Source organism: Triturus cristatus, chromosome 3_1, assembly GCF_964204655.1.
Source record: "Triturus cristatus chromosome 3_1, aTriCri1.1, whole genome shotgun sequence".
Taxonomy (NCBI): Eukaryota; Metazoa; Chordata; class Amphibia; order Caudata; family Salamandridae; genus Triturus; species Triturus cristatus.
This window is the reverse complement of record NC_140583.1, coordinates 942,443,513-942,457,961: the sequence shown is the minus strand read 5'-3', so window position 1 is coordinate 942,457,961 and position 14,449 is coordinate 942,443,513. Positions and strand designations below refer to the sequence as shown.

At 48.0% G+C, this 14,449-nt stretch overlaps 1 protein-coding gene across 3 annotated transcripts in view; it reads left to right on the top strand.

Annotated features, from left to right (window-relative positions):
- The window catches only part of GALNT13 (polypeptide N-acetylgalactosaminyltransferase 13), a 1,132,509-nt gene that overhangs the window by 1,043,344 nt on the left and 74,716 nt on the right, over positions 1 to 14,449 (top strand). The window contains exon 11 of one of the 3 annotated variants that reach the window (XM_085645527.1): positions 1,383 to 1,412. The exons of the other annotated variants lie outside the window; for them this stretch is intronic. Coding sequence (XP_085501653.1) covers positions 1,383 to 1,412 — 30 coding nt within the window. The remainder of the gene's footprint in view (positions 1 to 1,382; positions 1,413 to 14,449) is intronic. 3 annotated transcript variants of the gene reach the window in all.

The window sequence follows — 14,449 nt, the reverse complement described above, 5'->3', positions numbered from 1 at the left end:
GAAGGTAGGTAGTGCGATGTAATGACTGCGTTGTAAAGGTTGTTTCCCGTGGCAATCACTCAATGGTGTTCGACCTGTACTTGTGACATTGTCCTGGTCCAATGCAACCACAGTTGACGCTTTGGGCTTTTTGGAGCTATTTTCACTTAATTCTTTAAACTTGCACATGCCCGGTGCTACTGATTAGGGTTTCACCTCCTTCAACCATTAACCCAATGTCTCACACCCAGTAAATTGCAAACCCTGTATGTAGTATTACATTTTGCTGCAATCAGTCACTTAAGGCCTGATTACAACTATGGCGGTGGGGGAGCAGGCTGCCATGCCAAAGTCCCACTCCCACACTGCCAAAGCCGCCCGCAAGATTTCAAGATTTCTCTTGGTCTGGCAAACAGCCAGCAAGGCTGTCCCACGGCGATGCCTGTAGGAAAGGCACTACAATGGCAGCGTCAACGGCTGTTCCTGCACGGTATGTACTGTGCAGTCCATGCCATGTAGGAAAGGGGGTGCATGTCCAACCTGTGCTCCCTGCATGCATCCCCATGCACAGGGGCAGATGGGGGCCCTCTATGGCCCCCTTTGTTTCCCCACCTCCAGCATTTTTATGGCGGGCTCATATGCTTGGCTGTGCCGCAGCTGCACCACCAAGCATATTGCTTCCCTCGACCGCTGTGCCACCATCAGGGATTGCGGATCCCTGGCGGTTGGGGAGGTTCTGTGGAGGTCCAACCACCGTATTTGTAAACGGTGGTTGGACCACTGATGCGGTGGTCCCTGGCTTCCACCGCACCTCCACCACGGGTTTGGTAGTCCGATGGACCAGCAAACTCGAATGAGGACCTTAATTTTGCAGACACTAGATTAAGGTTTCTCCCAATGCTTATAGGATTTTCAATGCATCAGTTTTTGCACATTCATCAGTGTTGGACTGGGCTGTTGAGCACTCTGGCATTGACTGATGGGCGTGTTTTACTGGACCAATGTGTGGGCTTTTTTTTCAATCCCGTGGGCCTGAAAGGCCAGACCAACACTGTTCTTCACTATGTTTAAATACGGCAGAAAAAGGCAATATTTTTGGAATATGCTGGCAGAAGAAGTTGACTTTTAAGAATGCTGAAGGTTTTTTTAAACAGAGCACACGTTTGTGTATGTGCATGTGTGAGCGCTTGTCTGTGCACACTGACAACTGATTTTTTTTTCAAGACATTCATCACAAAGTCATCAAATAAGATTCCTGAATGCACATATCTATAGAGCGAATCATGTATTTCCAAAAATATGTTGATAAACATACAAACAGTTTGAATAGAATGTAAAGAGTAGAATTTAAACAGTAGGAATTTTGGTTTTCATTCACGCATGACGTCTGTTATCCCTTTCAGTCTGCAGGTAAATGGGAGTATAATTTTGAGGTGAGTAGAATATGGTTTTATTTGTTATCTGTCCGCTACATCTAATTTAGAAAATGTCTTGTTGCATAGTGATGTAGACTGACACCTCAGCTCATTAGCCATCCCCAGTGCCCTGTATCCTCAAGCAATAGTTATTGGCTTACATTGAAGGGCAAAGTTATAAAGGCCTGTTGCCATGGGCACAAAATAGGAGAAAATCCCTAATCATCATGCTCACTGTGCTGCTGTACAGTATCTTTTAATGTTGTCTGTGGACGTTGTGTTTATTAGAGCGCTGTATAGTTCTTTATCTACCCAAGTAATTTGTCTCTTATTGTTTGCAATACTTGTTCTTTTTAAACAGTACTATAGAGCTAACTGCTCTGAAATTTCGTTTTTCACTAAACATAACAAACAGTAATATTTCAAACACAAGTATATAGAAATGCATATATTAATGCCATGAGAGTGAAAATAAATGTGACGTAGTAAAACATGTTATTTTCATGGAATGTACAAATAAACACAAATTCACACATAACTATAGTGTAAAGGTGAAATGTCATAAGATAATGATTGCAAAGCCTAATTGACATATAAAAAATAGTTTTTGTCTTACAGATTACATTCTACAATTAGTTTACAGAAATTTCAGTTTTATGGAAACCCGTTTTTAAAAAGGAACTGTGGAATTAGGAAATAGTTTACAGTTCCTATTGAAAAACATGTTTCATTATCATAAGGACAGCCCACAACCACTCTGTGGAGCTTTACCATTGTCATTGTCTAAAACACTAGGATTCTGTGTTAAGGTTATCTAAATTCTGTGGCAAAAAACGCAAATTCAGTGGTACATTTTTTGACAGTAAGATTTCATCCATTCAGCAACATTTTTGTGATGTCTTCAAATTATGAAATTTTATGTGGCATATATTGTGATAAGTGTGGCAAATCCATAGTTATGTGGTACATGCACTGCAGCCACTAAATTACATACAATCTCTGGCCCTCACTATTGTTATATCAACAGTATAATCATGAAATGTGTAGCATCCTCCCATCCCGAGTACTTGCAAATGATTACGCCACCCATGAAACTTGGTATTACACATCTTTATTCCTCAGCATTTAACCATTAACTGAACATTCTACATCATAAATTCCATCCCCCAAACCCCTGCACTTGCATCGCTGCTCTACGGAGTCTATCAGGAAACAAAGGGGTACCGTTATTGCTAACTCACAAGACACTAAATCCCCCCCATTGTTAAATAAAAAGTTCCAATAATACATGTATACATTACAACTTTTTAAGATGTCATTTTATTGCTTGAATCAATCTTCCAGATCTGGTCATGTGAGGCTGCTGAGATACTGGAGCAATGTCTACGACTCGTATTGGTGATAGGGACATTGCCACAGACATTGGACTCTCCGGATTCCTCAGGTGGACAGAATCTCACGTAATGGATTTTCCAGGACAGTGAGCAGTTACCATGTGTCCCTTACGAGTCACAACTTTCAGTGGGTCAGCATCGAACAGAGCATCAGAGTTGCATTTCCATTTCTGCCTAACGATTTACTTGGTCTACTCTTATAAACAAGGTGCTCCAAGCATAGCGGCGCCTATTTGCATAAGTCTTTATTTGGCATTTGTGAGACAAGTTAGTAGTGTACAGACTACCAATGTCAATAGTTGTCTCATTGGTCCATTATGACAACTTGCTGCCTGTGGCTCTCCGAAACATCAAGGTGACAGAGCTTTCACATGTGGCAGAATGCGGAGTTGACCTGTAAGAATGAAGCATAGACTGAAGTACTGATTTAAGGTCAATCTTCTCTAGCACAGCGCACTGAACAATCTTCTTGATGGGGCTCAAATCTCTTGACCACATCATTTGCCCAGAGATGTGTGCTTTTCTGATGCTTGACATTTAGATGAGTGAGAAAATCGTTAAATTCTCAACTATTGAAAGGTGGGCCATTGTCAGATTTCAAAACGGAAAGAACAGCCCATGTTGCAAAGATACTTTCTAATCTCTCAATGACTTTGTCATTAGTAGTCAACAACAGATCTTCCACAAGGGGAAAACAGGAAAATACATCAACAATTAATAGTAGATGATATCTATCGTCAAGAGGTCCAAGAAATCAACTGCATTCTTCTTCTGTGCGTGCTTTGGAAGATCAGACATGTTTAACATATGTGGGGTTGTCTTGGATGAGAAGAAGTTGCACAAATGACATGCCTTTAACTCTTTTTCTACACTTTCATCAAGATGAGGGCATCAAACTCAGTCCCATAGGGTTAATTTCATAGCAACAACTTAACGATCTCCCGCATGAGCCAGTTCAATAACTTACTGTCGCAGACTGTCAGGTACAGCAATTCCTGACCCTCGTAAGATGATGCCTTCTGGAGTAAGTGAAAGTTCTTCCTGCACATTTGTTTATTTCTGGTGCTCAAGGTCATCATGAAGAGGTTGATTATGTTTTCACCAATATTGGTGTGTAACAATGTCTTTGAATATTAGCAAATCCCTATCAATGCTCATGGCAGCAATGATTCTTTCTATTGATATGGCAGCATTTCACAATTAAGTTAACATAAGGATCAGCCACTTTAGAAGCTGCGCCATGACACTGCATTGGCACATGTGAGAACTAGTCATCAGGGTTTTGTAAGCTCTTATTATTGCAAAAAAATAAAAGGCAAATAAAGACATCGTCAAAAGGAAAAAGTAAAGAACAAAACACTTTAGCACCTCAGCATAATCTCACCAATCAGAATCCCCCTTGACCCGCCAAATACCTCCCTCTCCCTCCCACATCCAGACATGCAACAGGGCTTAAATTGAGCTCACATGTTCTCGACACACTGCATCAAAGTCAGTACTTTCAATGGAGGGACAGATCCGGCCCTGATGGTCATTCCATTTCCCCTAAATTTTAGTCCATTTCTTTGGACATCCCCAGCCTTCGTAAACTACTCTCTCAGCATGCATGCACCTGGCCATGTCCTTTTACCAATCAATTATTTGTTGTGCCATATCTGCCCTCCACAACAGTGCAATATTACGCTAAGCCACCATAAAGCTCAACGTCATCCATATCTGATCCATACAGGGAAGGTCGGGCCAATCCCAAAGATTTAATAAGCACCACTTTTCAGTAGCCCCCATGTCACTCCCACAGACAGTATTCCTTAATAGTCACAGATTCCCAGTATTACTGGATTACCAGGCAACTCTAGATCATGTGAAAAACATACTTATTTGGCCACAGTCTCTATGATACAATGCCGTCGATATTCTCCCCATTTTTACCACAGTAGTGCATGCATAGTATCATCTATGTAGGATTTTTAGTTGGATCATATAGAACCTAGATCATATAGCTACCTCATTGGGGGATGCCAAGGCCTCAGATCACTCACCATCTCCAGACCACCCAGGTCTCACTCCCAACTCTCCTGTAATCTTATCAGGGTATCAGAGGAATTATTAATCAGTTTACGATACGTAAGGGAGATTGTCTGTCTGAGATTATGATCAGTCAATAATCTGTCTTCCAGTTGGGCCAATTCAGGAAGATTCTGTCCCTTGAATATTGCCATCTGTAGTGTGTGTCTGACTTGCAAATAGCAGTAGGTTTAATTGGAGGACAAATGAGATTCAGTCTGTAAGTTTGCAAACTAAATCTCTCCACCCTGCGCCTAAAGGACTCTTACCTTAGAAAGGCCAATGAGTTCCCCCTTATCAAAGCCTCTTTGAGTCCCCAGTGTACCTAGCTGCACTATGTCCCATAGGGGTGTGGCTTGTGTTAGCCTGCCTCGCTATCCCAAAGCATGTAATACCAGAGGGTGAGTGTAGTTGCTGTTGTGCTTAGGAATGACATGGCCCGTGACTCTCTGTAGATGGCCCTGAGGTGTTCCCGTGGCTGCATGACTTGCCTATCCATATCAAACACTGGCTCCTCTATCGTGCAATGGGCCCAATGATTAATGACAATGAGTTGTGCTGCCCAGTAGTACTTTTGTATTTTGGGTAGGGCTACCTCGCCATCTTAGCAGCCCTGGGTTAGTTGTTTGGTAGCCATTCACTGGGGACCTCTGTCCGGAGCAGTGTAGAGATTGACTATCGATGTCTTGGAAGTAGGATGCCGGGATTGGGTAAGGTGTATTTTGGAGGACATAGAGGAAGTGAGGTTAAATTGAACAGCCATTCCAAGCAACAATAGGGGCAGGGCTCTCCAGTGTTGGACATCCCTTCTCAGTCACGCCAGGGAGGAGCTAAATTACAAGCATAGAAGACACCCGAGTCTGTGGTGACATATATTCCCAAGTAGACCCTTTGTCGACAGTATGAGCGTCGCAGTCCCTAGGGAGATGTGGGACTGAAACATGGAGGAGAAAGATTACAGATTTGTTCAAGTTGATGGTGTACCCAGAGTAATGGCGAAACAGAGTGAGTATATGGAGGATCCTATCGAGTGTGTGGACAGGATTGGAGACGAACAGAAGAATGTCATCTGCATATAGGGATATCCTTTCCTCCCAGTCCTACGACCATCTCAGTCCCCTGAGCAAGGGATCACACCTAATCCAGGTGGCATGGAGCTGCAGGACTAAAGAAAAGATTGACAAGGAAAGTGGGCAGCCATGCCTTGTTCCACCCTGAAGCTGGAACACTGGAGATGTGCTTCCATTTGCCGTCACCTGGGCCAGAGGGTCTTTACGAAGCAGTCGTACTAAGCCAAGAAACGTGGGCCGAAGCCAATCCTGGTCAGGACTTCAAACATGTACAGCACTTGATTGTATTGAAAGCCGTACGGACGTCTACTGAGAATACAAGGGCATCCTCATGCTAATCGGCTACCCCGCAAAGGACTCTGTGTAATCAATGTAGATTGAGAGAGGTACTTCTCCCCGACATGAATCAGGATTGACTACTTGGACCAACCAGGAGGCCAGTATCTTTGCTAGCATCTTAACTTCTGCATTTAAAAAAGAAATTGGCCTACAAGAAGTGCAGTCCTCAGGAGGCTTGCACTCTTATGTATGATAACTATAATTGCCAGTCGCTGTTCCATGGGTAGAGAGCCTGATTTTCAGCTTTCTGTGAACATTAGCAGCAGGAAGAGGACAATTTGAGAGGCTGTGAGTTTCTACAATTCAGTGGGTAAACCATTGGAGGCAATAGTTTTGCCAGAGTTCAGGTCAAAGATCACCTGGACTATCTCACTTCCAATCAGTTCTTGTTCTGCTCTGTCCACCTTTGTCAAGGCCAGGTCACCCCTCCTGCCAGCCGCTGCTCCAGCTGCCTGCCAGTTCCAGTAGCCCGCTCACCTGCCAGCACCCTCTGCGACCCAGCCGCCGCTGGGCTGCCTGGATCACCCCTCCCGCCTCCCACGCCTCCCGTGACCTCCTCCAGCACTAGAGCGACCCAGCCGCCGCTAGGCCGCCTGGATCTCCCCTCCTGCCGCCTCGCCTGTCTCGCCTGCCCCCAGGCTGAGGCCGCCGCCCAGAGCTCCCGCCGCTGACTCCCTGCGGCCCCGCCCACCTCCATCCCATTCGCCGACCCCGCCACCCAGCTGACCCGCCCTCCCAGGCTCCTCACTTAAGGGGCCAGCGGGGGAAGAGCCAGGAGGGACCACTGCGCCTTTGTCAAGGCCAGGTCACCCCTCCTGCCAGCCGCTGCTCCAGCTGCCTGCCAGTTCCAGTAGCCCGCTCGCCTGCCAGCACCCTCTGCGACCCAGCTGCCGCTGGGCCGCCCGGATCACCCCTCCCGCCTCCCACGCCTCCCGCGACCTCCTCCAGCACTAGAGCGACCCAGCCGCCGCTGGGCCGCCTGGATCTCCCCTCCTGCCGCCTCGCCTGTCTCGCCTGCCCCCGGGCTGAGGCTGCCGCCCAGAGCTCCCGCCGCTGACTCCCTGCGGCCCCGCCCACCTCCATCTAATTTGCCGACCCCGCCACCCAGCTGACCCGCCCTCCCAGGCTCCTCACTTATGACGCCCCATCAGCGACCGCGCAGCGGACGCGCGCAGCGGGAGCACCGATTGAGCGCCGAAGGTGCGCCAAAGGTAAGCCCGTCTGCGCCCGTCCGCGCCTGGACCACGCCCAGCGCTAGACCCCCTGGCCCCCGCAGATGCCCGCCCTCCTGCCGGACCTACGACGCTGCCACCCTCAACGCACTCAACACCGGCCGAATCCCGGGATGCTACCGAGCCACCCCGAGACGCACCCACGGACCCTTCAGCTGCCACGCCTGCAAGTTCACCTGCATCCGGACCTGCCCTGCACCAGCACCCGCCAAGCCGAACACCAGCAGCAACCACCTCAAGTGCATCCTGCTCAACACCCGCTCCACCCACAGACACGCCGTCCAACTCTGGAACCTCCTCTACACCACATCTCCTGACGTTGCCTTCCTCACGGAAACCTGGATGAACGCCTCCTCAGCGCCCGACATTGCCATCGCCATCCCAGAGGGATACAAGATCATCCGGAGGGACCGCGCCAACCAGACCAGAGGAGGAGGCATCGCCATCATCCACAGGAACACCATCCGCATCACGACCAACACTGACGACACCCTGACAACCGCCAACACCTACACTTCCAGATCCACACCGACCCCAAGACCACCCTCAGAGGCACCCTGATCTACCGACCACCGGGACCACGCACACCATTCAGCGAAGACATCGCAGACTTCATCAGCCCGCACGCCCTCCCCTCCGCTGACTACATCCTCCTCGGGGACCTCAACTTCCACCTGGAGAACAACAATGACCGCAACACCACCACCCTACTTGACAACCTCGCCAACCTCTGACTCAAGCAGCTGGTGTCCACCCCCACCCACCTCGCCGGACACACACTCGATGCCGTCTTCTCATCCAGCAAAGACATCGCCTTCAGCCACACCACTGGACTCCACTGGACGGACCACAGCTGCGTCCACTTCAGCTTCAAAAAGAACACGACCCACCACCACCAGCAACAGGTCGCTCGAAGAAGCTGGAACAAGATCACAGCCGACCAACTCGCCGCTTCCCTGAGCCAGCACCCTCCCGCCAGCTCAGCGAACCCCAGCCAGGCCGCCGACAACCTCACGAAGTGGATCAACAACTGCGCGGGAGCCAACACCGGACAACATGACCACCCTCAAGCTCGCCACCCGGAAGCACCATCAACTGATCCACGCCACCAAGAAAACAGCATTCAAGGACCGGCTGGACAACAACGCACACAACTGCAAGGAACTCTTCAACATCGTGAAAGAGCTCTCCAACCCCAACGCCGGAAACAACGACATCACCCCATCGCAAGACCTCTGCAACTCCCTCGCCTCCTACTTCCACAACAAGATCGCTGACATACACAACAGCTTCAGCACACACACAACGCTCCCCACGACCGCACCAACGCCTCCCACCACCACCCTCAGCACCTGGACCCCGATCAACACAGAAGAAACCATCCGCACTATGAACTCTATCCACTCCGGATCTCCGACCGACCCCTGCCCTCACCACGTCTTCAACAAGGCCGACGCTGTCATCGCACCCCACCTGCGGGACATCATCAACACCTCCTTCGACACCGCCACCTTCCCTGAGAGCTGGAAGCACGCCGAACTCAGCGCTCTACTAAAGAAACCAACATCGCACCCCACCGAACTCAAGAATTAACGCCCCATCTCGCTCCTACCGTTTCCAGCCAAAGTAATCGAGAAGACCGTCAACAAACAGCTGGCCGCCTTCCTCGAGACTAATGGATCCCTCAACCCCTCACAGTCTGGCTTCCGAGCCAACCACAGCACCAAGACCGCCCTCATCGCTGCCACCGATGACATCCGAGCCCTGCTTGACAACGGAGAAACAGCGGCCCTCATCCTCCTAGACCTCTCCGCGGCATTCGACACTGTCTGCCACCGCACCCTAGTGCAGCGCCTCAGCAACGTCGGAGTCCAGGAGACGGCACTGGAATGGATTATCTCCTTCCTCGACGGAAGAACACAGAGAGTCCGCCTACTACCGTACAAGTCAGAGGCCACCGAAGTCATCTGCGGCGTCCCTCAAGGATCCTCGCTCAGCCCCACCCTCTTCAACGTCTACATGAGCCCCCTCGCGGACATCGCACGCCAACACAACCTCAACATCATCTCCTACGCTGACGACACCCAGCTGATCCTCTCCCTGACCAACGACCCCGCCGCCGCCAGAGCCAACCTTCACGAAGGGATGAAAGACGTAGCCGAGTGGATGACGACCAGCCGCCTGAAACTGAACTCTGACAAGACGGAAGTCCTCATCCTGGGCTCCTCGCCCTCCGCCTGGGACGACTCCTGGTGGCCATTTGCCCTGGGCACCGCACCCAAACCGCAACCTAGGCTTCATCCTGGACTCCTCCCTCTCCATGACCAGACAAGTCAACGCCGTCTCCTCGTCGTGCTTCAACATCCTGCACATGTTACGGAAGATCTTCCGGTGGATCCCCACCGAGACCAGGAAGACGGTCACCCAGGCCCTCGTCACCAGCCGTCTGGACTACGGCAACGCCCTCTACGCCGGAACCACCGCCAAGCTCCAGAAGAGACTCCAGCAGATCCAGAACGCCTCAGCCAGACTCATCCTCGACATCCCTTGACGCAGCCACATCTCCGGACATCTGAGAGACCTGCACTGGCTCCCCGTCAACAAGAGAATCACCTTCCGCCTCCTCACCCACGCACACAAAGCCCTACACGACCAAGGACCGAGCTACCTCAACAACCGCCTCAACTTCTACGCTCCCAAACGCCATCTCCGATCAACCAGCCACGCCCTCGCCGCCGTCCCCCGCATCCGAAGAGCGACAACAGGAGGTAGGTCCTTCTCCTACCTGGCCGCCAAGACCTGGAACTCCCTCCCGACCGACCTGCGCCTGACCCAAGACCAAGGAAGAAGCTCAAGACCTGGCTGTTCGAGCAGTAGCGGCACCCCCCCCATGCGCCTTGAGACCCTCCGGGTGAGTAGTGCGCTTTATAAATGTCTTTGATTGATTGATTGATTGATTGATTGATTGATTGTCCACCAGCGAGTAACCTGGAAGCGGAGTATCCAAAAGTAGTTCGTGCGATTCTTCAGCTGTTGTGGTGAGTGCCGGAGAGTGCAACTGTGTGCAATAAGTCCCAAAGGTTTGTGCTACTTTCTTTCTACCCTTCACCAGTTCCCCTTCTACAGTTCAAAGTTCCACCACCCATTTGCTGGCTCTCTCCTTTCTCTCAAGCCATGCCAGAAGTTTCCCTGCCCTATCACCTACCTTATATAGGTGGTGTTGGGATGACCAGTAAGTGGTCTTAGCTGCCTCTATGGCAATGACTTGGTTTTCCTGTTGTTTTAAAGTTACTTAGCAATGCAAACCCTCCCAGTTTGTGTCTATTAGTCTGCCCTCCAGTTATTGAATGTCTTCCACTAACTTATCTAATCGAGCCTGTTGTTCCTTCTTATGCCCCGCTATCAGCGAGAGGCCCTTACCCTTTATGTCTATCTTGTACACCTACCAAACCAAACGGTCTGTGCAGAATCTACTGGGCCTTCACTTTAATCAAAATATTGTTCAGTGGTAACACAGAGACCGGCGCATATGCAAGGTATCTTTAGGTACCAGGAGCTAAGTACAATGAGTCTGTTGTCAGTGTGGTCAGGCTGTCAAGAGGTCACCCAAACAGGGGAATGGTCAGAAATCCCTCTGGCCAGGTGAAAGACCTCTCAAAAATATGGAAGTTGGTGCAAGAGGAAGAGAATATAGTCAATTCTCAAGAGGCTTTTATGGGCACCAGAAAGGAATGTATACTGGGATTCAATGGGATTATGTAGGTGCCTATATGTGTGCCATACATCAGCGAGTCCCAGGGCCATCAAGAAGTCAGCCAACATGCACTGGGAAGGCCCAGTCCATCTGGAGGGCAAGTGGTCTTCAGTCTCGCAGAGGGCCACATTAAACTTTCTGCCCATCAATGCCTCGCCCTCTGGGACATGGAATACAAGGGTGCTCACATCTTGGAACACTTTCTCTTGCATTCAGGGGGGATATAAGTAGAGATAATATTGAGCGTCTTGCCAACTCCCGGAAGGTACTGCATATCTTCCATGTGTGTCTTACCATGTATTCATCACCATAAGTGGAATAGATCTACACACCAGGATGCATACCCCCCAGAACCTCTAGTGTAGCCTGAGTGTATGACCAGTTTGTACCCCCACCAGTCCAATGCGCTGTAGGTGTTTTCCTGCAGGTGTTTCTCCTGGAGCAGCACCACATCTGGGGCATACCTATGTGGTATTGCAACACCACTCCCCATTTTATTTTGTCTCCCAGCCCATTAACATTCCAGGACAGTAATTTAAAACTCTGAGTCACTACTTTGGTGGGCATGTGCGTGTGGAGACCAGGACCCTTGGAAAGTTTGATATAGGACAAGAGGGGACCAAGTCCAGGGTAGGACATGTCAACAAGGGATCCGTGGTTTTCTCAGGAACAATTTGTTACTGTCAAAACAATTGAAAATATTCAAAGGATAAAACATAAACACAATCTAACACCATACCCCCTCCATGTCACCCTGCATGGTGGACATAGAACTGCCCCCCCAACTCTGCAGATGATACATAATTGTATGATAATACTCCTGCAGTTGCAACTCCACCTCTCAATACGAGGGGGCATCTTGACTTTAGGATTGTCAAAAAAAGTGAACAATGCTTGGTGATAGGTAACAACTGTAAAATGTTTTACATATAGGAACACATAAATTGCCCACAAGCCCACACTACTGCAAGGTTTTCCTTTTCAGGTTGTGTATAGGCATGTTCAGTTGATGACAAACTTCAGCTAGCATAAGCCACAATGTGCCTTTGAGCATCGGGATGTCCAACTCCACGTCTGTAATTTTGGATCAAAGTATGCCATTTCAGTGGTGTTCTCAATTGCATCCTTGATTCTCCTGAAGCTTTGCTCACTTTCACTTGAAAAATTAAATGGAACATTTTGTTTTGTTAAGTCTCTCAATGGGGCACTTATAAATTCACATATGCACCTTGAACATTAACTGACCATACCAAGGAAGGATCTCAACAATGTATTATCTTGCGAGGGAGAAGTGGATGACACGGCCTGTACTTTATTTGGACCCAAAGTCACTCCCCCATCAGAAAAGATATGACTAAAGATTTTGAGTTTATTTTGTTGAAGCTCACACTTTGCTTCATTTAAAGTGAGACCTGTATTGGCAAGTATACGACACAGTTGTGTAAGAGCTTTATCATGTTCCTTTCGTGTGGCCCCAAAAACTAGAATGTCATCACCGTAATTGAAAGCATTTGTGACTGGCTGTGTTATTCAATGAATGACATCTTTAAATAGGGCTGCAGCTGATGACACTCCAAAACGTAGCTTTTTGTATCCAAATAAACCAATATGACTCAAAATGGTAGTAATATACTTGCAATTTGAAGCTGATGATACCCTTTGTTCGAATCAAGGTGGGAAAAGACTTTGGCTCCATTTAGATGCGTAATAATGTCAGCAATTTGCAGGCCTGGATGTCGTTTTCTTTCAATCACCTTGTTCACTTAGCGCATATCAAGGCAGACGTGCATGGCTCCTCCACTATGCTTTTTGGTACTACCACTATGGGTGATACTCATGGCGTCAGACCAGTTGATCGCTCGATGACTTTGTGCTTTAAAAGTATCTCAAGTTCTTTCTCAACATCGTATTGTAAATGAAATGCAATTCAACGATGTCTTCAAGCAACACAACGGATATCCTCATTTATGTGAAGTTGCCCTTCCAGGGTTTTAAGTCTTCCTAGTCCATGAAACAAAGATGGAAACTGATTTGCTATTTCATGATAGGCATTGACATTGTAGTTTACAGAAATCATCCCTATGTCAGCTGCAGTAATGAAACTGAGCAAACATCACTTGAAGTACCTGGCCGAACATGAATTAGTGCTTGTACTTTTGTTTCTTTATTCTTCACTGTTCCTAAGAATGGACCTTGACTTTGCAGTGTCATTGAAGCAGCCCACATAGACACTTTGGTTTCCAACAGAGTTTAACGGGGCACTGGAGACAGTTCATTGTATTTTTTCACTGGCATAAGGTTTATAGAAGTGCCAATGTCTATGATAAAAAGTATGCACACCCAGGCACTTTCAGTGGGATTTTGGGACAGTGTCCAAATGAATTGAGCACTTTCGCTTGTTGAATTAGCTTCGACCGACATTCTTCCTTGCTTGAACCTAATCCTACATGTGCACGTCGTCCAGCAGTCAACATTGACAATGCACACCTGTCTTCCTCACTGTCACTTGACAATGAGGGTGACAAACTTTTAGACAAGGAATTTGATGGCAATCAACATCATTCAGTTTCTACTTGCCTCAACTGATGTGGTCACTGGGCTTTGTGGGCGTGTATAGAGCATTGTGTCTTTAACATTCTGCAATCCATTTTGTTTTTTTGATGTGGCTCGCTTGATCTTTCCTCCATTTTGTTTTCTCGACATGACACACTTTATTGTTCCCTCTCTTTGCAAACCATTAAAAAAAGGTTCTCTTTCCCGCAACATTGCATATCTGTCCAATGGCGGGACATTTACCTTCATGTGGGAAGGAAAGTACACATCGAAAACGCACTTCCTTTTACTTTGGATTCATTACTTCATGGCCTTCTGCCATGTGTTTTGACTTACTTTTCACACTCAGCACTGATTCATTGTTATGTCACTGTTCTACGGAGTCGGGCGGGAACTAAAAGTGTCCCGTCAACTTGAACTCGCAAGACATTACATAAGATAAATATAAACATTCTAATTCCAGTCAATGTCCATCGAAAGCTGCACCTCTAAGGAAACAGCTTTTTCTCATTACATATCCCCTCTTTTCCTCTGGACCTAATTCACAAAGGTAAGTTTACAATACTTTTTTTGCTATTTATGAACAACAAGTTAAGGGTAAGTTAACAACTGTGGAGACAGAGAACTCTGCACAGAAAAAGATATGCCT